The sequence below is a fragment of the Carassius carassius genome, chromosome 45 (assembly GCF_963082965.1).
Source record: "Carassius carassius chromosome 45, fCarCar2.1, whole genome shotgun sequence".
Taxonomy (NCBI): Eukaryota; Metazoa; Chordata; class Actinopteri; order Cypriniformes; family Cyprinidae; genus Carassius; species Carassius carassius.
Genome location: NC_081799.1, coordinates 22556588 through 22584581, shown reverse-complemented (window position 1 = coordinate 22584581; position 27994 = coordinate 22556588). Strand labels below are relative to the sequence as shown.

At 37.4% G+C, this 27994-nt stretch overlaps 1 protein-coding gene across 2 annotated transcripts; it reads right to left on the bottom strand.

The window, feature by feature from the left end:
* Nucleotides 1–1502: 1502 nt before the first annotated feature.
* On the bottom strand, nucleotides 1503–27503 carry LOC132127187 (metal transporter CNNM4). Of its 2 annotated transcripts, XM_059538880.1 has the most exons (8): nucleotides 26117–27503; nucleotides 23682–23825; nucleotides 23400–23534; nucleotides 23139–23308; nucleotides 10651–10747; nucleotides 6877–6966; nucleotides 4352–4527; nucleotides 1503–3149 (listed from the first exon to the last, which is right to left on the bottom strand). In XM_059538880.1, the coding sequence occupies exons 1-8, from the start codon at nucleotides 27477–27479 to the stop codon at nucleotides 2793–2795; spliced, it is 2532 nt and encodes an 843-aa protein (XP_059394863.1). In that variant the 5' UTR covers nucleotides 27480–27503; the 3' UTR covers nucleotides 1503–2792. The 2 variants fall into 2 exon arrangements, with proteins under 2 accessions (XP_059394863.1, XP_059394864.1); XM_059538881.1 differs by lacking the exon at nucleotides 6877–6966.
* Nucleotides 27504–27994: the final 491 nt, after the last annotated feature.

The following is a 27994-nucleotide window of genomic DNA, read 5'->3' as shown; positions in this document are numbered from 1 at the left end:
AAGTGTGCTTACTTAGTATGCAATACAATACCCTGAACTGTTTGAAAGGCCAGTATAGGACATGACCCTGACAAGTAAATAAATGCAGACGCTTCCTGAAAACACACATTTATAATCTTTAACTGTGGTCTAATTATCAAACAGGAGACCCTGCACAGCATCTCTCCTGTTGAGTTCCTCAGAAAAAACTTCCACAAACATTAAAAGCAGATTAGTGAGCTGGATTGAAATCCAAGCACCTCGCTCAAAGGAATTTAATTAGTTCCTCACAAACAGAGTCCCTGTGCAACACAGAGAGGAACATGGGATTTAAATGGACAAATCAAAGTGCAGAAGGCTTTGGCTGCTGTGTTCACTCACAAATTTAATTCCATGTAGTGTTGCAACTTTGGTCATGATGTAACACGTTACGCCTCAGTATAGAGTTTTAAAGCGCAATGCCCACATTTTGGTTGAAGTAAATACAACTCAAATTTCACATACAATAAATGTCAGTTGAGGTAAAATGCAACTAACTTCTTCTCTCACTGTGCAATTGTACATTAAACATCTTAAAAAAGACAGACCCATTTATTGCTTCAGATTTAAATCTCTCATAAAGGCAACAAAACATTTATAAATAACTTTTAAATCATCCTACCCTAGTTGGACAAAGTCAAATTCATACTGTTCAATGAAAAAACATAAATAATCAATCTAATGCTATTCTTCTCCGTAGTTATTTCTAATACTCTTGTCATTTTAACACTGAAAGCTTCATGCATGCACTGCACGGCGTACTTACAGTATGAATACATCTGAATAAGTTTTAAAGTTTTTAAGTTTTAAATATGGTTTCTAATGTCAGCTCAGCATTAAAGGAACACAATGGAAAAATCACTGTGACTTCCAAAACGTGATCTCTGTACAAAACCGGCTTTATGGTCACTGCAAGTAGATGTAAAAAAAGCCTACGTTTGGTAAAAAGGAGCAGTTTGCTTGAACCTGAAATTTGCTCAACCAATGGATCCTTTGCAGTGAATGGGTGCCGTCAGAAGGAGAGTCCAAACAGCTGATAAAAACATGGTAATCCACACCACTCCAGTCCATCAATTAATGTCTTGTAAAATGAAAAGCAACAGAAACAGTTTGGACTCTCATTCTGACGGCACCCATTCACTGCAAAGGATCCATTGGTGAGCAAGTGATGCAATGCTACATTTCTCCAAATCTGTTCTGATGAAGAAACATTGGATGGCTCGAGTAAATTTTACGTTTTTGGATGAACTATTCCTTTAAGTAACCTATAATCTCTTCACTTTTAACTCGGTAAACAGTTCTAACAAACTGAACAGTGCTAGTGACTTTACACTTCAGGAAGAGAAACTGAAGATTCAGTCACGTACAAAGAACTCAAGAATCAAAACCAATGTACAGTTTCCCTCCAGTTTACAGTGAATTGTGTTCAAGCATCTGTTTGCGAGGATGGGAAAACAGCATTTGTGTTGTGTGATGGACAGACATAGCCTTTGAGATCAAGAACTGGGTGAATCTTACAAAACCTCAGGTCATATTTCACCTCAAAATCAAAATGAAAATCAATATGTAATTAGGACCATTAAGATTTTATGCATTGTGATATTTATAATTTTCATTAGTATAAAGTGATTTTTTTTTATATATATAATTGCGATATATTAGTGCATTTGTATGGATTTGAAACCTTTTTTAATCATTAAAATGAACAAATAATTGTAGTACAGTAATACATGTCTACTGAAGATCATGAGAATTATAAATGAAAATTTGTGAAGAAAACAAGCTTAATCTCATTAAAATAATGCATAATATGATGCAAAAATTCTTAATGTTATAAACAGGATTTATTTTTTAAAATTTAATATTTTGTTGTGAAATATAACTAATATTTTTGTGAGATTCATCCATGGGGATGAATTAGAATTGTCAAAAAATAAAAATAAAATACAAAATATTAATCAAACATACATATATACTACTTTAGACAAAAAAAAATAAATATATGAATAAATTATTATATAAGCTTTTGAATCCTATATCACAGATTTGGATTTGCAGTGGTCAATGCTCAATGCCTTTTTTTTTTTGTTGCTACAAATGTCTCAGTTTTGAGCACTAACTGGCCACGTCTGGTTCTCCAAACCCTTTCTGCGTCAGCCAATTTCACGTCTCCAAACTATATTTACAGAGTTTCCCTTCATGTTTGTCACGTAGAGCTATGATTGCGTCACATACAGCTACATCACGTAGCCACACTTACCAAATCACCTTGTCTTGATGCTTTCGACTTCGAAAGAAAACTGTCAAAATCATACAGCACTACACAGCAGGAAAACTAGACCAGAACATGTGCTAAACGATAGTTCAGTCCAACAATAGCTTATGAGACTCAAAGTGCTCTTATGCTCAAAATCTCAGGAAAACAGCACGCAGATGCTTGCAGCTGGGTCAGAGACATTATAAAAAGTGCATATCGTACAATAATTCTGTTAGATACTGTTGAAGTGTTGTATAATGCCTTTAAATGGTATTTAAGGCATACCGAACACACTTGTATGCCGAAAGCTTTGAGAGAGTATCTACAGGATCAGCATGCAATAGCAGTCACCCAACAGTCTGCATGACGACACACTCGACGTCAGGCCGAACCCGCAGCCCCTAGAATCACAGTGAGATCACGTCCAATGCTGTAGACGACCTTTGTCCTCTGCATCGATCAGTATATTTGTGCGTGTGGTCAGCTCTGGAGCTCTCGGAGGCCCAGATCAGTGTGGTCAAATGGTGCTCTCGGTGTGTGCGTGCGTGAAGGTGTGTGTGCGATGCGACTGAGGGTTGGGGAGCGCCGTCAGGCTGCTGTTGGAGTTGGCATTGGTGTTCAGGTGCGACTGGTTCTGAAGGTGGATGTGGTGTTTGGACAGGCTGTTGTTGTCGTTGAGCAGCGAGGTGGTCTCGTCCGGCCCGTTCTCTCTGGGTGCCGGTGGCGCTGTGGTGTGGTTCGCGGTGGTGGACATGGGAGGGGTCAGGGGCGGAACAGGGCCAGGATCCAGGCGGATATGGCTGCTCTCTGGGGACTGGGGCGTGCTGTCCAGTTTTGAAGCCAGGAGGCCGTTTTGGTACTGCGAACGAGTGACCTGAAGAAGAAAAAAAAGGGCATTTATCAAACTTACATATGCTACTGCTCAATTTATTTATTTATTTTTTGGAAAGAAATTAATTATTTTTTGAGTAAATATTTTTACGTTGTGAAAGATTCCGTAATAAGAAATGCTGTCATTTCTATTTCTAGTTTCCATAAAAACATTAAGCAGCACAACTGTTTTCAAAAAATTAATACAAAATACACAGATATTACATTTGATCCCACTAATTTGGCACACCATCCTTAGTATATGCCTATACTACATTCCATTTTTTCTGAAAAAAAGAGAGACAAAAATATTTAAAATGAATTAAGTAAATAAATATTTGATAAAAATTATCTATCTATCTATCTATCTATCTATCTATCTATCTATCTATCTATCTATCTATCTATCTATCTATCTATCTGTATTAATAATATATATAGAAATCGACATTTCAATTAAATAATATTAAAACAACAAAATAACAGCAATAAATGTTTACATTATATATATATATACAGTACAGACCAAAAGTTTGGACACACCTTCTCATTCAAAGAGTTTTCTTTATTTTCATGACTATGAAAATTGTAGAGTCACACTGAAGGCATCAAAGGCTATTAGACCAAGAAGGAGAGTGATGGGGTGCTGCGCCAGATGACCTGGCCTCCACAGTCACCGGACCTGAACCCAATCGAGATGGTTTAGGGGTGAGCTGGACCGCAGACAGAAGGCAAAAGGGCCAACAAGTGCTAAGCATCTCTCGGGGGAACTCCTTCAAGACTGTTGGAAGACCATTTCAGGTGACTACCTCTTGAAGCTCATCAAGAGAATGCCAAGAGTGTGCAAAGCAGTAATCAAAGCAAAAGGTGGCTACTTTGAAGAACCTACAATATGACATAATTTCAGTTGTGTCACACTTGTTATGTATATAATTCCACATGTGTTAATTCATAGTTTCGAGGCCTTCGGTGTGAATCTACAATTTTCATAGTCATGAAAATAAAGAAAACTCTTTGAATGAGAAGGTGTGTCCAAACTTTTGGTCTGTACTGTATATATATATATATATATATATATATATATATATATATATATATTAGAGAGAGAGAGAGAGAGAGAGAGAGAGAGAGAGAGAGAGAGAGAGAGAGAGAGATCTACTGTGTGAAGACCAGACTGAAACGGAGTTGTTGATGGACATAACATACCTTCACATACTGCAGGTCAGTGAGGGCCCGCACATTAAAATCAGGGACGTACTGCGCCGAGGGGCTGGTATTGAGCTGATCGCTGCTGCCGCTGACGGACACCGAGTCGACTCTCTCTGTGCAGCTCAGAGACGCCGAGCGGTTCAGACCACTCACGTGAGACGGGGAGCGAAACTCTGCAACACACAGGAAAACCATCACTTCATGTCACGGCACTCCTGCTTAAAAACACTCACACAGAAACTGAGTCAAGGAGTCCATCAAATACACAGAATGAAAAAAACACATTGAAATGACATCACTGATGAGAGGGACAGCACAACAATAAACAAGGTGCAAACAACAACTCATAATCACATTTGAAATGAATGGAAAGATTACTGCAAATGATTGGATGGTCATTTCAGACGTGCACTTGTGTGTGAGCAGCATTAGTTTGGTTACACCGTAGAAGCATAGATTATAATATAGTGTTCAATTCATTATTCTAATACTACTATGTGACTATAAAGAGTAGATGATGTATATTTAAAAACCTCTATTACCTACAATACAGTTCACCCAAAATATTCTAATTTAATACTCTAGCGCCCTCTACAGGTGCATCAGTCACTGCAGGCTCGTGCTTGGGATTTGACCGGTTTTAACGTGACATTATCAGACAATAATAAACTGCTGATAATAATAAACAGCTGACTCAGAAGCACGTGGTCACTGATACAAGCATGAGAGATTTTTCTCTGTTTACGAGCGACGCATTGCGATGAACTAGAACTCTCCGGTTATAATCAGTGAAATCATTTACACTGCAAAACATGCAGAGATTGTTGAGGATAACAGAAGTGATTAGTATTTTCATGTAGCTAGCGTGCTCTTAACCAAAGTGAACGTGATTAAAATTCATGAGTTGCTGACGAAACCAATCAATCATCACAGCGATATCACATTTTGATGATATCGAAAAAATTGCCTTAGTATTTGACTATACTGCATTGCACTTATGTCAAAAGATTGGTGAAAATATTTCACAAAATTTTAATTCAAATGGACAACACGTTACTTTATGTAATTAATATTCATGACGCAAACAGTGCCTGGCACGTCGCTGACTGAAAACATATATTTCCTGAGAACAAACCATAAAAGAAAACAAAAGGGAATTTTATTAATTATTTCCGTTTTAATCATTTTCATAAAAATAGAATTAGACAAAAAAAAAAAAAAAAAACTGTAACCAAGTTTATAATTCCAATTTTTTGTCTTCTTCTTTAAGTATTTTTTTTAGAATTTAGAATTTTAGGGTTAATGATAACAACACTGCACTTCAAGTAATTTTTCTTTCAAACAACAACAACAACAACGTTCCTGTTTCATCAAGGCATCACTAATGGATAGCCTCACAAAGCTCATGACACATTTTCTAGTATATTCTGATATTAAGGCAACTTGGAGCAGGTCTGAATCTTCAGGGTGGTGTGAATGTTGTGTTTAGTTGCAGGAGGTCAGGTGTGATGGGCAGCAGGGTGAGTGTGTTAGTGGTTAAAGTAGAAGAGCTCTTCAAGACTGAGCTCAAGAGGACAACGCCAGAGCCAACCAGTCCAGCAAGCTTCCATTTTACTAACATTGTCATTCAAATCTTTTTATATATTACATATGCCACATCATTCTTAAGTTAATTTAAGAGTTATAATGTTTGCTATAAACACACACACAAAAAATACTTTTTTAAAGATCAGACTGTATTCTACTTTTTGGTACTGAATAAATATTTCCTAATAAACAGAAAAAATACACATTGCATGTGCATTTGATTTATTTACTATAAATATTTTATGCAGTAATAAAATCTATTTTTATAGATTTAGCTTAAAATGTATAGGGTTTGAAACAGAGCTTTTAAAAGCACGAAATAAATTATTTTTGTAACTTAGAACGACTTAAAAGAACCATAAAAGTTATATTCCATAGCCATATGCTATATTTCAGCTCTTCTGAATGCAAACAAAAAATTTGTGTGAGGGAAAATAATGTCACTATTTACCTAAAACTGTCTGCTCTAGTGCTTTAAGTCTTATTTATGCTCACACACATTCAAACCAGGTGCCTCAAGACTAGTTGTGTTAACTTTGAAATCAACAATGTCAAACATTTTTGCTTTTGCAACTCTCATGGCTAACTGGTATCAAGTTTGATTGTTTTGAATGAACACAAGCACACATTCAGTGAGAAAATATTGAATATTTATATAAAAATGCATTTGCATTTTTAATCAGCTGGAACTATTTTCTATTGATATTCTATGAAGCACTTGTATCTATGCTTAATAAATGCCTAAAATTGCTGTCTAGGTTTTAAAACAGCTTTTAAATCACTGTAAATAATTAAACAAAATGCGAACTTGCTGGACAACAGATCACAGCGTAATAAAGGTTATTTTTTCATTTTAAACTAGCTCCTATCCCACACCACCCCATGTTAGCTACCCCTCCATCCCTGAGTTAGCACCCAGCATGCAAGGCATTTACCTGGGAAACGCGAGAACAGAGAAAACCTCTTAAGCGAAAGGCGGCGCGGACGAGGCGACACCATTGAAGGAGAGAGAGGGGGGGTGACAGCTGAAGAGGAGGGGGAGAGCCAGAGCAGAGACAGAGAAGCTCTTTAAACACGCTTCACATCAACATCCTGCCCAGAGCTGCTTCAGCATCAGCAGCCGCTGAAGGTACAAATCCCTCATTATAGGACACTACAGGAACATCATATTTTCTTTGAAGGGGAAATGCTATGTTACTAACCTTGCTTATGAAAGTAAAACATATTTTGGTCCCACAAATTGTCATTATCACTCCAAACCTGTATGAGTTTCTTCCTTCAGTGGTACGTAAAATGTAGATATTTTGCAGAATGTCCAAGCTGTTCTTTTCCATACAAGGGAAGTGGCCTTCACATTGCCAACAGGCTTCAAAAATGAATAAAAAGCATGGTAAAAGTGGTCCATATGCTTTACCTGAATCATAATTGTGAGTAAAAGACCAAAAATTAAGTCATCTTTCAACAATAGACTGAATTAGTTCATTCTAATTCAAGAACCAAATTAAATGATTAGGCTAATTGAAAAAGGCAGATTCAAAAGAATGAGGTTTTAGGAATTCAGCATCTCCACTTCTCTGCCAAGGAAAGCATGTCAACGTTTTCATTGAATGACAATATTATATCAGTTTTTTAGCACTTATATAGTGATATTTGCATCATTTTTGTAATCTTAAAGCACTAAAAAGTAGTATAAAGTACCTTCAGCTCTTCTGGATGCAAGTTATAATTTTATGTGAGGAAAAAAAACAAGAAGTCATTATTCAATTAAAGATTCTCTACCATAGCTCTTAAATCTCATTTACACGTGCACACATTCAAACCGGCTGCTTAAAGATCAGTTTGAAGTCAACATCAAATATTGTTGGTTTATACTCAGCTAATTACATCAATCAATCGATTTTGTGAAATACTGTAAAACTATTCAATGGAAAATTGTCTGTTGTAGCTCTCAAATCTCATTTAGACTTGCAAACATTCATATTTGTGCCAACTGTTTTTGTTACAAACGTAACATTTGGTTGGTTCGTGTGAATGTAGGGGTGTACAATACAGACAAACAATGCTATCTCGATTTTTATAGGGATTTTTTTGATTACGATAACTAAATGATATTTCGCCGAGTGTGTTTTGTGCTGGTATCTTGGCTGCTTTAGGCCTGTCATGGATAAAGAAATATGACACTACTGCCAGCAGGTGGCAGAAAGTATCTGTGTTAATGAGTAATTTAATGAATCGTTCATTCAAAAGAGCCGATTCATCTAGAAATGATTAAGAATGGGTTTTTGAATCATGGACTTCAAAAACAGATTCATTCAGGAATGAAACACCGCAGTGTTGCTCTGAGAAGCAAAAATTTAAGCTTCAGTTTTTTTTGTAACTATTTCATTGGCGAAACAGAAAAAAAAAACAATTATGTCTAAAATGTAACTCACGCAATATTAACTTGATGTTTGTTGAACTGTTGCTTTAAGATAATATCATTCGCAACCATATTCTTAAAAAAAAACGGCACTGTTGCTTGTGCGATATTACTTTATGTAAATATAAAAAACTAATGAATGGCTAAATGAATGGGATACTTGATAATGTCAGCGCGCATATTATTAAAACAACAATTATGATATCACAGACTATAAATATCGCACACCCCTATTTAAATGTTTTGAATAAATGCAAGCTTAAATTTGATTTGGAAGCTATTTTTAGGTTTGTTCATCGCAAACAAATAAAAAAAAAACTATTAACTGGCTTCAAAAGACTTGGAATATACAGACTTTTAAGGTTTTTTTTTTTTTTATGTGCGAATGAATCCCCATTCATTAGCGATGTGTGAGGAAAAAAGCAGCTTGGACATTCTTCTAAGCATCTCCTTTTGGGTTTCAAGATTGAAAGAAAATACAAGCTTTGAGGCCAGTGGATCAGTTACATGAACCCTCGTCTCTTACGCAGTGTTTCTAAAAGCACACATAGCCACACATTTAGATGCTAAGAACATAAATGTGATGTTTGGTACACGGATGAACTGCAACAAAGCTGGAAGTGAAGAACACAGTCAAGCAGCATCATTAAACACAGTGACGTTCAGCCAGCAGATCTCCCTGCAGTCAAATGTCTCGTTTAGCCCCCTACCGGCAGCCCCAGTGTTATTATGTAATACAGAAGACTACACTTACAATGACAGATTGTGACAAAGTGCACTGGGAGTAGGGCTGGGCGATATATAAAAAAAGTTGATATCTCGATATTGTCAACATTTTTACGATATTCGATATATATCTCGATATGTTTGCATTTGCATTTAAATAATAAAAAATAAAACATGATTTTCTTTTGCCCATTAAAAAAAAAAAAAAAAAAATTTAGATTAAACAGCTAATTAAAGCAGTTAAAAAATCTAGACCAAGAGATCACTTACTGCTTTTTATTAAATGAATACATGTAGGCCTATATGTAACTGAAGCAGTGCAAATTAAGTAACAGTTACAGAAAGTGCATTCTGTCAACTTTTTAGTGCATGCAATTCACAATTTAAACTATGCAACTGGGATAAGTAATTTATTTAAATTTTTTTTAACAAGTTTTTAAGCTAAGAACACAAGTCTGTCAACTGTCTGTGGTTTTAAGAGAAGCTCTGTGGCATGAAACTATGTTCCTACTGACACTAAAACCCCTCTTAGATGGGGAGCTAGTTGCTGAAGCACATAGCTATTTTTTTTTTATATATAAAAATATATAAATGAATAACAAAGACTTTTGCATTCTCTCTGTCTATATTATGGAAACTGGTAAACATATCAGTGCAATTCCCCAATAGTAATTCCAAATGGCCATAGCCTATGTTTCTCTATTCAAACATCAGCGGTCGAGTAAGTGCATTTATTTTGCAATCACAAATACAAACAATACAGTTGAGATCTCACGACAGAACACAGACCGGCTGAACGACGCTTTCATTAAATCGCTCAATTCCAGCTTGTAAGTGTTTTCAGATTATCGTCGGCGGCTCTTCCGCAATGAGGAGTGAGCACGTGCGCATGGTTGCCAGATTGCTTAAAATAAGCAAACACCGGGCAGAAAATGTATCCTTGAAACAGTGGAGCTCTGATTCGGAGATTTAAACTCTTGTTAACTGGCAACCGCTATCATTACAGCTCTCGTAGTAGAGGTGCGTAGAGCAGTCAGCAGTTACAGGTTCCTTTTTTGGACATTCGGCGCGTTCTTTTGGGAAAGTATGCTTGAATTTGAAATATTCGATATTCCCGATATATTCAAATTGTACATCGTCGTCAAAATTATTCCGATATTATCGCTAATATTCGATATATCGCCCAGCCCTAACTGGGAGACTCTAAAAAAACACGGTGTGGACAAGATCCATCACGTAAACTAAGGCTGGGCAGCAAACATATCAACAGACACATCACAAATCAACTTGGTTCAGAAAACAGATTAATTCAAAAATCATATGATTAATTCTATAAACATTTATTGTGCCGGTTGCTCTTTTTCATGCAGTTACAATGACTGAGAAGCTTTCTAGCCTCCATAAAAAGAAAACAGTTTTTGAACAACACACTGGTGGGTAAATGACAGAATTTGAATTTTTGGGTGGACTGGCCCTTTAAATTTACTGTTCCTTTAAGGTGGGATTGTTTCATACTCTTTGATTAGAGATAATAAGAGTTAAAAATGCAAGGTGAAACACTCACCCAGGCATGGTGCAGTCAGTGCCATAACTCCATAATAAGAGAAAGGACCCGTCTCAAACTTCATATTCTCATTTCCAGCCTCAACTTCCACCCGACCCTGAAAGACAAGCGTGAATTAATTAGTTTCATTAGTTACAAAAGTCAGTTGCGCAGAAGGTCTTGTTGAATGTGTTTTAAATAATTTGGAAACAAGCATTAAGACAACAACCTAAATGAAAACTGCTCAATAAATCAAATCAAAATACATTGGCAATAAAATCTTTGTGGCTTTACGTGTTGTTGCTTAAGATACTGAAAGTTCTTAAATAGAGCTGAAACAACGAATCGATTTAATCGATAAAAATCGATTATTAAAATAGTTGTCAACTAATTTAGTCATCGATTCGTTGCTAAATAACTTTTATTTGCCGTAAGCGGCTCATTTCGTGCATATTTCAAATCTGCGGTGACCAAAGTGTGGCAGTAATGAGCCATCGGAGGTTTTACTCAGCCAGTACATACGGAGAAGTAGCGAATAGCTGGCCTCGTTTTATGTCACGTGCTTCCCGAACAGCGTCTCTACAGCATTTAGCGGGATGTGGGAGACTGGGAGTACTTTACTTTGAGCCTTCAAAAAAGAAGAGTAACCTGTAAACTCTGCACTACTGAACTGTTTAAGGGGACGTTCACATATCGCGTCTTTTGCGCGCTCAAGTTCGTTATTTCCAACACCGCACCGCATCGAGTTAAAAACATCTCAACTTTTCAGAATGCTGCAAGCGCATCGCGGGTCATGTGACAAGAACTAACCAATCAGCTTCATCCTTTCCCGTAACAACGTTAAAAGCTCAGTCAAGATGAAAGGAACAGCTGATCATAGTTGTATATGGATTTCCATTTTGAAATAAATTTAGTAGCAGAGCTACTGCAAGTGATTTTTTGAGCTGCAAATCCATTTATCCTTTGCTGAAATTTCCGCGTCTTCAAGGAGAGAGCACGTCATGGTTGCTTATCAAAGGCAGACGCCTCAGGGGCGCTTCTGCCCGAGCGCTTTGGAAAGAAGGAGAAAGCGGCGCGCCTAGCGTTTTCCACGCGTTTTTAGGCACGATATGTGAACGGCCCCTAAGACTTTTATTTGTGCAGATTCTCCAGTACAATGTTGTTTGCAAATGTTTAGTCGTAAAAGCTGATAACATTGCTTTTTAACAGTTAACATTTGAAAGTGAAAAAGTGAAAGTGAAAGTGAAGTGACATTCAGCCAAGTATGGTGACCCATACTCAGAATTTGTGCTCTGCATTTAACCCATCCGAAATGCACACACACAGAGCAGTGCACACACACACACACACTGTGAGCACACACCCGGAGCAGTGGGCAGCCATTTATGCTGCGGCGCCCGGGGAGCAGTTGGGGGTTCAATGCCTTGCTCAAGGGCACCTAAGTCGTGGTATTGAAGGTGGAGAGAGAACTGTACATGCACTCCCCCCACCCACAATTCCTGCCGGCCCGGGACTCGAACTCACAACCTTTCGATTGGGAGTCTGACTCTCTAACCATTAGGCCACGACTTCCCAGCTAAAGCTTTACAAACATGTTCTGTGATCAGTTTGTCGTTTACCAGTTCAAAATTCAGTCGTGCAGCCTAATTATGACTGAATGAGAGAGGTAAATGTTTAAAGATATTTGAAATGCACTTTTTTTCTAAGTATTCACTGCTCTTTTTCACACAGCAGGTTTTTTGTGTGTGACTGTCCAATTTTTTTTTCCATTCAGGTTTCATGTCACTGGCACTTTATTCGAAGGATTGTTTACAATTTCACAGCATAAGCTATAAAGCTGTTTCCCAGTAAATAATAAAATACAATGCACTGCAATTTTATTCTGTTTTATCCTTATTCTTCGTGAAAATATGTTCTGAAAGATTCCTTAATAAGCTTCGTTCGGGATGTTAAACTACTTTAGGAGCTCTAAGGACTGCCATGGTGAAAACATTATTTTAAATCTCCTTGTGAAATTTGCTAGAGTATGGGTCAGTGTTCTGATTGCAGAAGAGTTCGACAAAGGATTACTAACACAATAAAACAACTCCAGGTATATTTTTGATTAGGATATGACAGTGCAAAATGGTTAAAATCTCTTAAAAATCTATGCTGAAGGATAAAGACCATTTACTAATAATTTACTTGGGGAAAAAATGGGAAAAACTAAAATATAAGTACATAAACCGATTTATCGATTAATCGTAAAAATAATCGACAGATTAATCGATTATCAAAATAATCGTTAGTTGCAGCCCTAGTTAATACAGTAATGTAAATCTTTTAGGCTAAGCCTAGAACGCCCTCTGCTGACATTTTATCATAGGCTACACGGACATGCTTTTCCAAAATGTGAAACACTTCAATAATTAATGAACCAGTCTGCACACTTCTATAGGCTAACATAAAATCAGAATCAGAAATAATTTATTGATTTTTATTGATATTGATAACCCGGGGGACAATTCTTGTGTCACAGTTGATGTGCACATCAAGACATTTAAAGGAATATAAATAATAATAGAAGTTGGTAAATAAACAAATAGCCTATATACATGTAAAAAGTATAAATATATGCTATAAAATATGAAGAATTATAAAGGACTATGGATATGCAGCCTACAAGATTTACATTACTGTATTAACAGAATTGAATTGTGATGAACAGTACTAGTAAATAAATAGAAGCAGAACTGCAGCAAACTATATTACACTGAATATTAAAACAGAGAATATTGCACAGAATGTTAAGTATTACATTGCACTACAGTACAGGGTCCAGTTTAATAACAAAGGGTCCATGTATCAGACACTGCACTGGAGGCCACGAGTTAGTATCTTGAGGCCACGAGTTAGTATCTTGAGGCCACGAGTTAGTATCTTGAGGCCACGAGTCAGTATCTTGAGGCCACGAGTCAGTATCTTGAGGCCACGAGTCAGTATCTTGAGGCCACGAGTCAGTATCTTGAGGCCACGAGATAGTATCTTGAGGCCACGAGATAGTATCTTGAGGCCACGAGATAGTATCTTGAGACCACGAGATAGTATCTTGAGACCACGAGATAGTATCTTGAGGCCACGAGATAGTATCTTGAGGTCACGAGTTAGTATCTTGAGGCCACGAGTTAGTATCTTGAGGCCACGAGTTAGTATCTTGAGGCCACGAGTTAGTATCCTGAGGCCACGAGTTAGTATCTTGAGTAGAGCTGAAACAACGAATCGATGTAATCGATTAAAATCGATTATTAAAATAGTTGTCAACTAATTTAGTCATCGATTTGCTGCTAAATAACTTGCCGTAAGCGGCTCATTTCATGCATATTTCAAATCTGCGGTGACCAAAGTGTGGCAGTAATGAGCCACCGGAGGTTGTACTCAGCCAGTACAGCAGGAGAAGCAGCGAATAGCCAATAGCTGGCCTCGTTTTATGTCACGTGCTTCCCGAAACAGCGTCTCTGCAGCATTCAGCGGGATGTGGGAGTACTTTACTTTGAGCCTTCAAAAAAAAAAGATTAACCTGTAAACTCTGCACTACTGAACTGTTTAAGGGGCCGTTCACATATCGCGTCCTTTGCGCGCTCATGTTCGTTATTTCCAATGTAGGCGCGCAGTATGCATGCTCATAATGTAAGCGACGCGTTTGCGACACGTCCGTTTTTCCAGGCGCGTCCGCACCGCATCGAGTTAAAAACATTTAAACTTTTCAGAATACCGCAAGCGCACCGCGGGTCATGTGACAAGAACTAATCAGCTTCATCCTTTCCCGTAACATCATTTAAAGCTCAGCCAAGATGAAGGAACAGCTGATCATAGCTGTATATAGATTTCCATTTTGAAATAAATTTAGTAGCAGAGCAACTGCAAGCGATTTTTAGAGCTGCAAATCCATTTATCCTTTGCTGAAATTTCCCGCTTCTTCAAGGAGAGAGCACGTCATGGTTGCTTAGCAAAGGCAGACGCCTCAGGGGCGCTTCTGCCCGAGCGCTTTGGAAAGGAGGAGAAAGCGGTGCACCTAGCGTTTTCCACGCGTTTTTAGGCGCGATATGTGAACGGCCCCTAAGACTTTCATTTGTGCAGATTCTCCAGTACAATGTTGTTTGCAAATGTTTAGTCGTAAAAGCGGATAACATTGCTTTTTAACAGTTAACATTTAAAGCTTTACAAACATGTTCTGTGATCAGTTTGTCGTTTACCAGTTCATAATTTAGTCGTGCAGCCTAATTATGACTGAATGAGAGAGGTAAATGTTTAAAGATATTTGAAATGCACTTTTTTTCTAAGTATTCACTGCTTTTTTTCACACAGCAGGTTTTTTGTGTGTGTCCGATTTTTTTTTTTTTCTGGACAACCTTCTGATGGGTTTTACTTTAAATATTGAGTTCCATTCAGGTTTCATGCCATTGTCACTTTATTCGAAGGATTGTTTACAATTTCACAGCATAAGCTATAAAGCTGTTTCCCAGTAAATAATAAAATACAACGCACTGCAATCTTATTCTGTTTTATCCTTATTCTTCGTGGAAATATGTTCTGAAAGATTCCTTAATAAGCTTTGTTCGGGATGTTAAACTACTTTAGGAGCTCTAAGGACTGCCATGGTGAAAACATTATTTGAAATCTACTTGTGAAATTTGCTAGACTATGGGTCAGTGTTTTGATTGCAGGAGAGTTCAACAAAAGGATTACTAACACATAATAAAACAACTCCAGGTATATTTTTGATTAGGATATGACAATGCAAAATGGTTAAAATCTCTTAAAAATCTATGCCGAATGATAAAGACCCTTTATTAATAATTTACTTGGGGGGAAAAATTGGAAAAAACTAAAATATAAGTGCATAAACCGATTAATCGATTAATCGTAAAAATAATCGACAGATTAATCGATTATCAAAATAATCGTTAGTTGCAGCCCTATTCTTAAATAACTGAACCACATTTTTAAAAACACTTACAAAACATTTAAGTCAAATGCATCTTATTTTGAACTCTTAACCACTTGCGTCTCCATAATTAAAGACGAATGACACAAAACCTAACAGAAACTCCCACAAGGAGCGTGAGGTCAGTACTTTTAGTAGTTTGAAACCAGCCGTGTGTTACACCACATTCGAGCATACACACAAATTTGCCAATGTCTCAGACGTCATATTTGCCCCATTTTCCATCCCAGTGGAGAGTCAGCCTTTCCTCTCATTTTCAGAAAAAGGTAACTGGATCCGCGGCGCTCGGATTGCACGACACACAGATCCTGTCACTCTATCTCCTCTGAGTCTCATCTGCTCTGGTGTCTATATTCAGGTACACACTCCAAACACAAACAAAGCTCGCCAACACTTTGCTGCTTTCTGCTACGCCAGCAAATCAGAGCTAATCGAGTTTCATAAAACAAAACAAGTGTTGACACTTTTTTTGTATACTAGAGTAAAATGTATTGACTTTACTACTATTACTACTACTAAATAAATCTTTACATTCATTAAAAACTAACCTATAAAAACTTATATATATATATATATATACACGTTGCCTTTCAAAATTGACCTCAGTAAGATTTCTTTATTTAAAGAAATTGACACTTTTATTCAGTGAGGATGCATCAAATTGATTCAAAGTGATAGTACATAGACATTTATAATAATACAAAAGATCTCCGTTTCAAATAAAAGTTCATTAAAAAAAAAAAAATTAAGCAGCAAAAATGTTTCCAGCGTTTATGATAATTAAAAATGTGGAATCCTAAAAGTAATACAAATCATCATTCATCAATTACTAAACTTTTTTCAACTTTTTTTTTTTTTTGCTAAACCAGAAGCCAAAATCCCCCCTCCCATTAAATTAAAATATTATTATTAATAAATTTTGTTCAGGGAATACATTTAAAATATTTAAAAGTATAAATATGTATTTTCTAATAATTGTAAACGTATTTTTTTAATAATTAATTTTAATAATTAGTAAAATTTTAATTTACTTAAATTTATAAAAAGTATAAATATATAATTTTTATAATTTTATTAAATATGCTTAATTAGAAGTATAAGAAATTATAAAAATAATTTAAATATAAAATGAACAAACAATACATTCAATCATTCATTTGACAAAGGTCTTGCTAGCTATCTACCTTACTGCAAAGTGATATTAACAAGTCAAAAAAATCAATTAACGAAAACATTAAAAATATTAATATATTTAAATTAATTAAAAATTTTACTGAAAAATATACAAAAAGTATATATTTAAGAAATCTATTTTTACTTTATTATACTTTCATTTAGTCTATGACATTATCAAATAAAGTTAAATATAATACAAACAAAACAATACAATACACCATTATTTGATCACATAGAAAATTCTGTTTAACTTATACATTTGAAATGGTTTTAAAACTCATTAAAATAAAGGAAGATTCAATCTTAGTCGATGTAAATGAGTAGATTTAAGCAGCCATGTGGTTTGATGGCCCGCGTGACGAAACCTCCCCTGACACATGGCGTTTGTGCTAAACACTCTCACACTGGAAATGGTTAACCTTGTCCTGGCTGACCCCCCGCGGGTCACACAGCAAATCCAGGATGTGATTTACTGATCCCTGGGGGCCGAGTGCCACGTCCCTGTGACCTGTCACAGCTCGTTCTACCTGGACAATCGTCAATCTTAAGCCACGTTAAGTAAGCTGCCAAACATATTCAATTCAGATGACTGGAAAGTATGCCGGAGGTTAAAGGTCAGGCTATTGTGTTGATCCCTGTACGAGTTCAAATACAAGTCAATATCTATGTATATGTATCATCTGCTTGCTGTAGTGTGGACTTCCAAAAGTCTTTCCATCAATCTCACCTCTGATTGGACTGTTTCGCCAAAACAAGGGCACGGACATTGCACAGCTTTGATTGGTTGTGTATTCAATTGTGAGTTAGAGTGTGTGTGTTGCTGGCAGAAAAGGGGTGGGATTAGAGCTGCTATGCTCAGGATCCCTTTCTTATGTAAGAGGGATAAATTAGTGAAGGGCAGGCCCGTCCGATGCAGGGCCTCTTCTAGCTAAACCTATGGTCCCAACAGACCCGTCTGTGCAACTCTACACCGGGACAGAGCATGTGAGGGGCACCAACCAGCCGCAAATCTCAAAATACACCACTAATAAAGCTTGAAAATGTTAAAGGGTTAGTTCGCCCAAAAATCAAAATTATGTCATTTATAACTCACCCTCATGTCGTTCCAAACCCGTGAGACCTCCGTTCATCTTTGGAACACAGTTTAAGATATTTTAGATTAAGTCCGAGAGCTCTCAGTCCCTCCATTGAAACTGTGTGTACGGTATACTGTCCATGTCCAGAGAGGTATTAAAAACATCTTCAAAGTAGTCCATGTGACGTCAAAGGGTCAGTTCAAACTTTTTTTAAACATTTTGGTCCAAAAATAGCAAAACCTACGACTTTATTCAGCATTGTCTTCTCTTCCGTGTCTGTTGTGAGAGAGAGTTCAAAACACTGCAGTTTAGTGATATCCAGTTCACGAACGAATCATTCGATGTAACCCGATCTTCTTGAACCTTTTCAACTTTTTTAATGTGGCTGACACTCCCTCTGAGTTCAAACAAACCAATATCCCGGAGTAATTTATTTACTCAAACAGTACACTGACTGAGCTGCTGTGAAGAGAGAACTGAAGATGAACACCGAGCCAGATAACGAACAAACGATTGACTCGTTCTCGAGACCAGAGGGAGTGTCAGCCACATTAAAAAAAGTTAACAGCTTAAGTCATTTGTGGATTAATGCTTATTGGAGACACGAACGGTTTCAAACGATTCAGTTCGATTTGGTGAACTGGTTCAAAAAGATCCGGTTACATCGAATGATTCGTTCGCGAACCGGATATCACTTAACTGCAGTGAACGCGCTCACAACAGACCCGGAAGAGAAGACAATGCTGAATAAAGTCATAGTTTTTGCTATTTTTGGACCAAAATGTATTTTCGATGCTTCAACAAATTCTAACTGACCCTCTGATGTCACATGAACTACTCTGATGATGTTTTTAATACCTCTCTGGACATGGACAATATACCGTACACACAGTTTCAATGGAGGGACTGAGAGAGCTCGGACTAAATCTAAAATATCTTAATCTGTGTTCCGAAGATGAACGGAGGTCTCACGGGTTTGGAACGATATGAGGGTGAGTCATTAATGACAAAATTTTGATTTTTGGGTGAACTAACCCTTTAACCAGCGGGACATGCTAAGGAAAGCATCGCTTTTACTAATGCTCAAACTTCATACTATATCTCTCGTAATAACCATTAAAAATCTGTATGTGTTTCATTATGTGCCACTTGTGCTAAAGTCTCGATAAAAAAGGTACAAACGTTGTCAATGGGGCGGTACCTTTTCAGTGCCTTATTTACCACTAAAGGATATCTGTACCTAAAATGTAGATATTAGTACCTAAATGGTACAGATTTCTACTTTTTATAAAGGTACCACACCAGTTACAGCTTTTGTACCTTTTTTCTGACAGTGTAAGAATAGGAACGATGTCTAAAATTGTGCAGAGAGGTGCACTTTAACTTCAAGTAATCAGACTGATCATTTTTGCTTGGCAAACAATAACATACGAAAAAAAAAAAAAAAAACAACAACAACTGAATTTACATATCTAAAGATGACTATAGAGTGGCAGTAAGAAAGCACCAGAAAAACCCTAGCAACCGTATTACAATGACAGACACTTAACCCTCTTGTACTATTTGGTTATTTTCAACTGAAAAATATTACATTTGTTTTTTTTCATAATACTGTATGTATTGTACAAAAATGGTAAGCAATAGTACAAATACAGATTAGTAAGACACTTGGTAAAGGTTTTCGCACTTGCTATGTGAACACAAAAAAATAATATTGGACATGATTCAGAAAGGTTGAACAGGCACACTTGTACTGTTCAGGGCCCGGTTTCCCGATAACGTTTACTCTTAGCGTGCTAAGAAGACATCGAAAGATATATCTTACCAAAGTTGTTGATGTTTCTAAGTGTGTTCCCCGAAGTGTCCCTTAGGAAGCTTCTTAGCAAGCTGCCTCTTACGTCCGACGTTACAAGAGCGCTGTCCCCAGTGAAGGTGCTGAATTAATTGTTATCGATTGCTCATGAATCGATTTTCCACTTCACATGAAGGTGCATTACAGCGTTAAGAAAGACAACACGTTCTATGCAAATGAAACATTATTATGTTTTCTTCTCAAATTATTACAGTAAGATTTATTTTAACAGTTTAAGTTATCAGTAGAATATAGACTATAAATTAAATTATCAAATGGTCAGTATATGTTCACATGATATGTTGTGACGGTTAGACGAACCGGGTATCCCTCGCTAATCACCCACCCTGCTTATCCCGTTGTGCCGCTTTTTGACATGGGTTTAACGACTTATGAAAATTATATAATACACTTTTATATTAATGGTAAGGTACTTTACAATCAGAATTGATTGGCAAGCAGCTGCAGTTACTTCTGTTTAATGCGGTATTGATTGCAATTGGTTTATGTTTTTAATAAAAAGCAACCTATCTACAATGAACAGAGAGAGAGAGAGTTAGATACAAAATATGCTGAGGAAGCAACGTAAAAAAGGGCACCAAGCCTCTCGTCAGAGGAACTTGAAGTTTTGCTGACCAACAGGTCAGATATCACACCCTTATGGTCCACTATAACCTGCACGTTTATGGCCGCGTCTTCCTTTCGCGATAAGTAGCCTACGCCTGATCATTAACTGATGGATTGGCGATAGGGATGAGTGCCATCCACCAGGATGCAATCCCCGGCATGGCGCAGAAGGGCGTTGGTGACAGTGTGGACGCACTTCCACACCGAGGTCTTGATTAGGCTGTAGCCCTCTCCCACGACCTCGATGAATCTCTCTGTAGCAAAAAAGAAAAAAAAGTAGCGCTGGGCTTCAGGGCTTAAAGCAGAATTCCGCCGCGTTAGCCTGGCCAGCGCAGGTCTGGGAAGGTCCAGCTGCTCCACAATGAGTTGTCTTGGGAGGGGATTTTTTTTAATATAGCCACGTCAGGCAAAATGTCAAAAGGGCTTAAGTTTTGCCGAATAAATAAACTGACATTGACTAAACGGCTCCGAGTCCGGCTCCGTCTTTGATTCAATACAAGGACATGTTGGATCGCTGCCATATTTGGTCGCTTACTGGACACCACCATGCTTACACATTTAAAGATCTTAGCCATTTAGAGCCAAATTGTTTGCCAGATTTTAATTATCAAAAAAATGATTGCCAATTCGCTTTAATTACATTACGAAAAAGCCTAGGCTAATTACCACCTTATTAGTTCTGTAACCACATAAAGTCAACTTCATAAATAGGCCTGTATCCATTGCGAACATAATTTATTATGAGTCTTAAAAAATAACAGAAAATCATTGTTGAGCCACAAAATTGTCAACGTACCATAGTTTGACTTGTACTTCGCTGCGCTGGTTTCTAAAGACTGTTGTACAGTAGCGTCATGAGCTCAAATAACGCTAAGAGAGAGCTACGAATGGTCCGGACCAACCTTACGAAAGTGTGACTTACAGAAGATATACTTAGCATACGAACGTGTCGGGAACCATGCCATAAGGTTAAGAGAGAGGTTAAGGAATAGGTTAAGAACTACTTAGCGATAAGAACGTTTTGGGGAACCGGGCCCAGGTCAATAATCACACCATTGAAAATGGAAGTGCTGCAAATTTCATCTTACTATTACTAAATAAAGCCTTACTATTTATTTTTTTCTTTTTTTAGATGATATCAGCCTCATATTTGGAACACAACTTGTTTTTTAAAGAAAAACATCTTTTGGAAAAATATATATTTTATATAATTTAAATATATATATTTTTTACTTCAGCAATAATCTGCCAAGAGTCATCTTACAAAAAGAGACCAAACTTAAGAATTCGCTCTGAAGCATTCAAGATTTCTGAGATTTGAACATTTCATTTTCAGGTCTTTTCTCAAATAGTAGTAGTACATGGATCATAACTATTCGATGAATATATTTTAATACCATAAAATCCCCTAAAAATACAAAATATTTACTTTTTAATATTTAATTTTGTATATTTTAGTTTTGATTAATTTCACTGAAATTAAAATATGTTTAATTTTTAACCACAACACGAGCAGGGCCAGAGGGTTAAAACACCCTTCTATGTAGTTGCCAAGGCATTGATATGTGGTTGTTATGGTGTTCTAGGTTGCTAGGCTAGTTCTAGGCCTTGGTAAGAACCTATGCCCTGACAACCTCTCAAAACATCCTGCATCATGGCAGTGAGTTTTGCACAGAAAAGCACCACTCATGTTTTCTTCACAAAAAAATTTGCTCTATTTTTAGACACATCTAATCCTCCACTCAAAATTCTGGAGGAGGAGAGAGATATTTGTGGAATGTTGTACAACTGGCATCCCTGGAGCAATGTCACAGGAGCGAGTCCCCTGCACAAGGTCAGATGGAGAGGGGTTAGTTGGGACACAATGGGTGAATCACAGAGTAGCAGCCCTGAGGAACAGGCAACTTCTCTGACCTTTTCTCCTTCTCTCAATCTCCCAAACTCTCTGGTGCAGTAAAACCATACCAGACAGTACATTATTAAAAAGGTCATATTATTAATGTGAGACATGTGTGTCCAAGTCACCACAAGGATGATGAGGAGTTTTAAATGGTTGTCAAGGTGGTACTACGCAGTTGTTATGGTGTTCTGTAAATGCTAACTGGCTCAGATCAAAAGAGTACATCCTCAAGTCTCTGTGATTTTCTAAATATGCACCGGACCCTTGTTCAAAGGAAGTCTAAGTTTTTTTTTTTTAACTATATATGTATATATTATACTTTGATATTTATTTGATATTTAAAGATAATTTAATTTTAATTTACTTTAAAATAAAATGTATTCCTGTGATGTAAAGCTGCATTTTATATACATATATACATATATATATATATAATTTTTTTTTTTTTACCTATGATACATTTTTTGTCTGATTCTTTGACGAATAGAACATTTTAAAGAACAGCATTTTGTCGAAATCAAAATCATTAACGATGCTGAAAATTCAGCTTTGCCACCACAGGAATACATTATAAAAACCCATAAAAACATTCCAAATCATACTGATCCCAAACTTCTGAATGTAAGTGTATCTTCTGTATCTTCAAATCATAAACCTGTTCATTTAGAGAAAGTATTAGCACAGACATCCTCCACAAGCCACATGATGAGTTAGCACAAGCGTTTCATTTGAACAGTTTAAGTAGTAACGTTTGCCTTATCAAGCATGACTAACATGACTGATTATTGAAGGAATTAGCACACTTCCAGTTTTAGGACTTTTACTGGTAGCTGAAAGCATTTTCAAACCAACCTAAATATTCTGCCGAAGTCTACAGTCTACAGTTTTACTAACCTGAAGGATAAGGACGAAAAAGTCGACAGGTTTTCCGCGCTGATATAAATAGTGCTGTTGCGAGCGCTTGTCGTTCTCGTTGAACTTGATCTCCTGAATGACATCCGGGTGCTTGAGGATTCGCAGTAAGACCTTGTCTGAAATCTGGATCGGACTGAAAAGGCTCACCTCTACGAAAAGATGGGACACGACAAAAATCCTCCTTTATTTGCATCAGCAAATGCTCACAGACTGAGGGGTCTTCTGGACGTAACAGCTCACCAGTAGCGAGGAAACGATGCGCTGCCAGCATTAGTTGAGGCGATATCTTGACCTTGGATTCCCTCTCATGTTTGAAAGCAGAAAAGTCCCTCTTGTTTTTGTCGGGATCCACTTTCTTTCTGTTACGATTGTCAGCTAGAAAGCAAATAAAACAGTACTCAACTTGGGCTCAAAGCCTAGATCAATAATAAATGGAATTGATTGGTCAGTTCTGTTGGTTATATCTCATGCCTGGACAGGAAATTTCAAAGACAAGTCAGAAAATCACTGGCATGTACATACTATAGAGATCAGACTCGTCCAGGATCTCAGATTTGATGATCTCCTCGATGACGTCCTCCAGCGTGACCAGACCCAGAACCTCGTAGAACGGATCTCCTTCGCCCTCATTATTCACCTTTTGAACGATGGCCAGGTGGGATTTACCTGTGCACAGAAAAACCTGAGTCACAAATCTCCCAATAAACATGGCGAACACTTGGAAAATGTGCTGTAATTGCAAATTGAACAGCTGCTTAATAGTTATTTGACAAAGATTTAGTTCACACCAGGCCAGGAAACCCACTGAGTGGGTGTAGAATAATTCAAATCATATTCGTATGGAAGCACTGCATGGACGAGCATTTTAATGAGCTGTATTATTATCACTGCAGTCTGAAAACCTCATGAATTATTCATCATCTTGTTTTATCCAAGGGGCCGGATCAATCATAAACGTTTAAGCAATATGGGAACATTAGTGCTGCATGTTTAGAGCCAGAAGAGAGTCAGATCAGAAGTGCTACGAAACTTAGAGCGAAAAGAGCTTAGGAGCGGGAAATGACTGAGATGTCTGGGGATTAGAAAAAGAAAGGAAAAAGGAAAGGATGGAGCAAGACAGGAGCAGATGACACGTTGATGGTATTTAAAGTATTTAAGAGGGAATCTCAAAATGCTGCTAAATCAAAACGAAACTGTAAAATAGTGAATTTATGCAACACTTCATGCTCAAATCTGAACCAAAATAAATACCCTAACCCGACAAGGAATTATAATTTTTTTGTTATATGATAATGCATGTATTTTACCAATAAAGCTCTGAACTGTATTTAATATCCAAGTATAATCATCAGGTGTTTAACATGCATTTTAAAAACTGGCCAATTTAGATTTGTAATTCTATTAAAAAATAAAAAAAAGTTTTGTTCAAATCACTAACTCTAAACATCAATATCCCTAATAAGTGATCTTAAAGAGGAAATACACTGATTTTTTTTTATAGTACAAGATTAAGCCTTATTTAAGAGTACCCAAAGCATCAGACCAGCTAATATTTTCTCACCGAGATGCACTCCAGTGTTCCTGAGGGATTGGGATTTAAGCACACATTTATTTGTTTGCATACGCATAAGCTTATTTACATGCACTCATTGGAGCTCATTTTAAACAAATACTGAAAACATGATTGAATAGGGTGTAGAGAGTTTCTACAAATTTATCATCACATGCAATAAAAGCGGTGTCCTGAGCTGATGTTTTGGACAATACAGTGCGTGTCACATTGCTTTTGTCCCTCTGTGGCACCTCTGCAGTGCTGCAGTGACTGGGAGATAAAAAATACTGTGGGAGGAGCTTCAAACTGCCAATCATTTCAAAACACATCCACACAACTCATCTTTAATCTAACATTACTGCTCTGGGTAAAACTGTTTTCTCAAATGAGCTTCAGCAGGTTATACAAAAATCATACCAACATAATCATTATGATTAAAGTCAATAAAGTGTAATAAAACATGCATTTGGAAGACACTTATTATTTTCTTTGAATTTAAGGTATATGCACTGTTATTTAAGTATCAAGACACTATTATAGTTTTTTTATTAATATCAATATTATATACACTATATAGATTTTTTTATTTAAATATTTGTTTTCATTTTCATTTTAATTAAATTTTTTAGTTTTTTTTTTTTTACTTTAATTTTTATTTCAGTTAACTTTTATTTACAGAATTTACAAAAGTTTTACAAAGCTTATATATATATATATATATTATTGGTTTAATTTTTTTGCTAACTACAATAACCCTAAGCATACATTTTAGCAGTTCATAAATCAATTAAAAAAAAAAAAAAAAAACTCATTTGTTGACTAGTTAACACACTCAAAAAAACAATAAGCTATATATTTTTTACACCATTCATTAATGATAAATGACTAAGTTAGTTCACAGTGCACTTACTAATGTAACCAGATACAACTTTTTATACTACAAATGCATTGGTAAAAGTTGAGATTTAACATTAATTCGTAAATGCTGTAGAAGTATTGTTCATGGTTTAGTTCATGTTAACTGTTGCAAATAAAACCTTTATGTAAAGTTTTACCAGCATCATGTCTCCCTAAATTTGTATGGTGGTTACAGTCCTAAATCTGAGGCTAAAATTGGTAATAACAGTGAGAAATTGAGCAAACTCTGGTGGACAGGATGACATTGTCAATTTTTTATGAGTGTCAGGTGCTTTTGGCAGCATGGGATTCCTCTGCCTTTTCTAGACGAGCTTCATATTGATCGGAGGCTGATACAGGGAGCATATGGTTATTGATCCAGCTCTCATGGGGGAGTCTGAGCACCCATCATAATCAATAGGAGGATGAAAATAACTGCATGGAGCCAAAGCCTTTGCTTCGTTCTGTTCAAGACTCATGAGGATGCACATAAAACCAAACCACTAACCTTTCTTAAACTCCTCCAGCATGGCATCCAGCTTAGTGTCGTGGAAGACGAAATGCACCGGGTGGTTGTAGAACTTGGTGACCGTTTTAAGCGTGGTGCAGTCGTCGGGGTCGACGAAGGCCAGGTCTTTGACGTACAGGATGTCCACAATGTTGGAGCGTTCGGTGTCATACACGGGAATCCGCGTGTAGCCGCTTTCCATGATCTCAGACATGGTGTTGAAGTCCAACACGGCGTCGGTGTGAATCAAGAAGCAGTTGCTCAGCGGGGTCATCACATCCTCAACCGTCTTGGTTCTGAGTTCTAGAGCACCTTGAATGATGTTCAGCTCTTCCTTGACCAGATCGTTGTAGGGTTCGGTGACCTTCAGCATCTCCACCAGCTTCTCGCGGTTGTAGACGGTGCCAATTTCCTGCCCAAGAATGTAGTCCAAAAGCTTACTGACGGGGAACGACAAGGGGAAGGTCAGGAGCATGAAAAATTTGGTTAACATGATAGTGTTGGCGCCTACGGCCAAACCGTGGCGTGAGCAAAGAGCTTGTGGCAAGATTTCACCAAATATGACAATGCCAACAGTAGATGCCACCACGGCTCCCAACCCCGACCCAATCAAATCATCTAACAGGATCGTCAAAGTTGTGTTGACCAGCACGTTACCCAACAATAAAGAGCAAAGCAGATAGTTGCCCTTTCTTCGAATGGGTTCAATTTTGCGTGCATATTTCTTTTCCTTATTAGTTCCACAGCTTTGTACAATGCGAAGCTCCATTGGATCCAATGCCATGAGCCCCAGGTTGAGCCCACTGAACATGCCAGACAACACCAGCAAGCCTGAAACCAGGATGATTTGGAGCCAAAGCGGTAGAAGAGATTCTTTCTCCTCTACGACTAACAATCTACCATCATTTTCACCCAGGTGGACCCATTTGTCTCCTAAACCCTGCCTGACACATAGGCTGTAGGTCTTTTCTCGTTCACTCTTACGCAGTGGCTTCACATACACACTCACCAGACCTGACGTCCCTCTGTTGCTCACGTTCATGAAGGTGCTGATGCTCAAATCTTTGGTGAAATCCTCACAAGTCCTGTTTAACGCATCGCTGTCCTCTGTGAACCTGATGTGGGATGCTGCGTCTGGGCTCAGGTGCACACCATAAAACCTGAGGAGGACGCTGCTCTCCTCCGTTACCTGGATGAGCCCGTCCTCCGTCGTGCTGGCCGCTTTGTCGCTCCTCTCCAGCCGCATGCCCAGGATCTGAAAGCTGGAGCCGGGGCTCGCCGTCTCCGTCCGCCCGCCGACAGAGCTCCAGAGGAACACGATGAAAGTTAGAAGACACCCCTGTCCGCTCCGCTCTGTCGCCATGTTTGTTGCGCTCTCTCCGCAAGGCTGGACCTTACGTCACGTCATCGCTGCCACACATGGACCCCGCCCCCTCATTTGCATAATGTAAAATTGCGCAACGCCCACTTTCAACATGGTGGAAATAATTAGGAATAATGTTGAATTAAATAAACTTTTATATGTGTATATAGTGTTTATTTAAAATACATATTGCTAGGGCTTTAAAGATAAACGCCTCAAGGTAGTAGTTGTTTATGATAAATTGTGGTAATACATTTAAATACACTAAAACATTTTAACGATTAAAAATTATATTATGTATATATTTTTTTCTGCCGTTTTGATTTATTTTTATTTTTTGCTCGCGGCACAGTGCTGTAGCGCGTGGTGCTGTTATGTAATAGCACGAGCCTTGTCCCCTTCCCTTCACCACACAGTGATGAATTTCTTTTGGGGTAAATTGAAAACCAGTAGAATAAATAATGTCATTGTTTAAACCAAAAGTAATGAAAAGTAAATAAATCAATTGCAGTAAG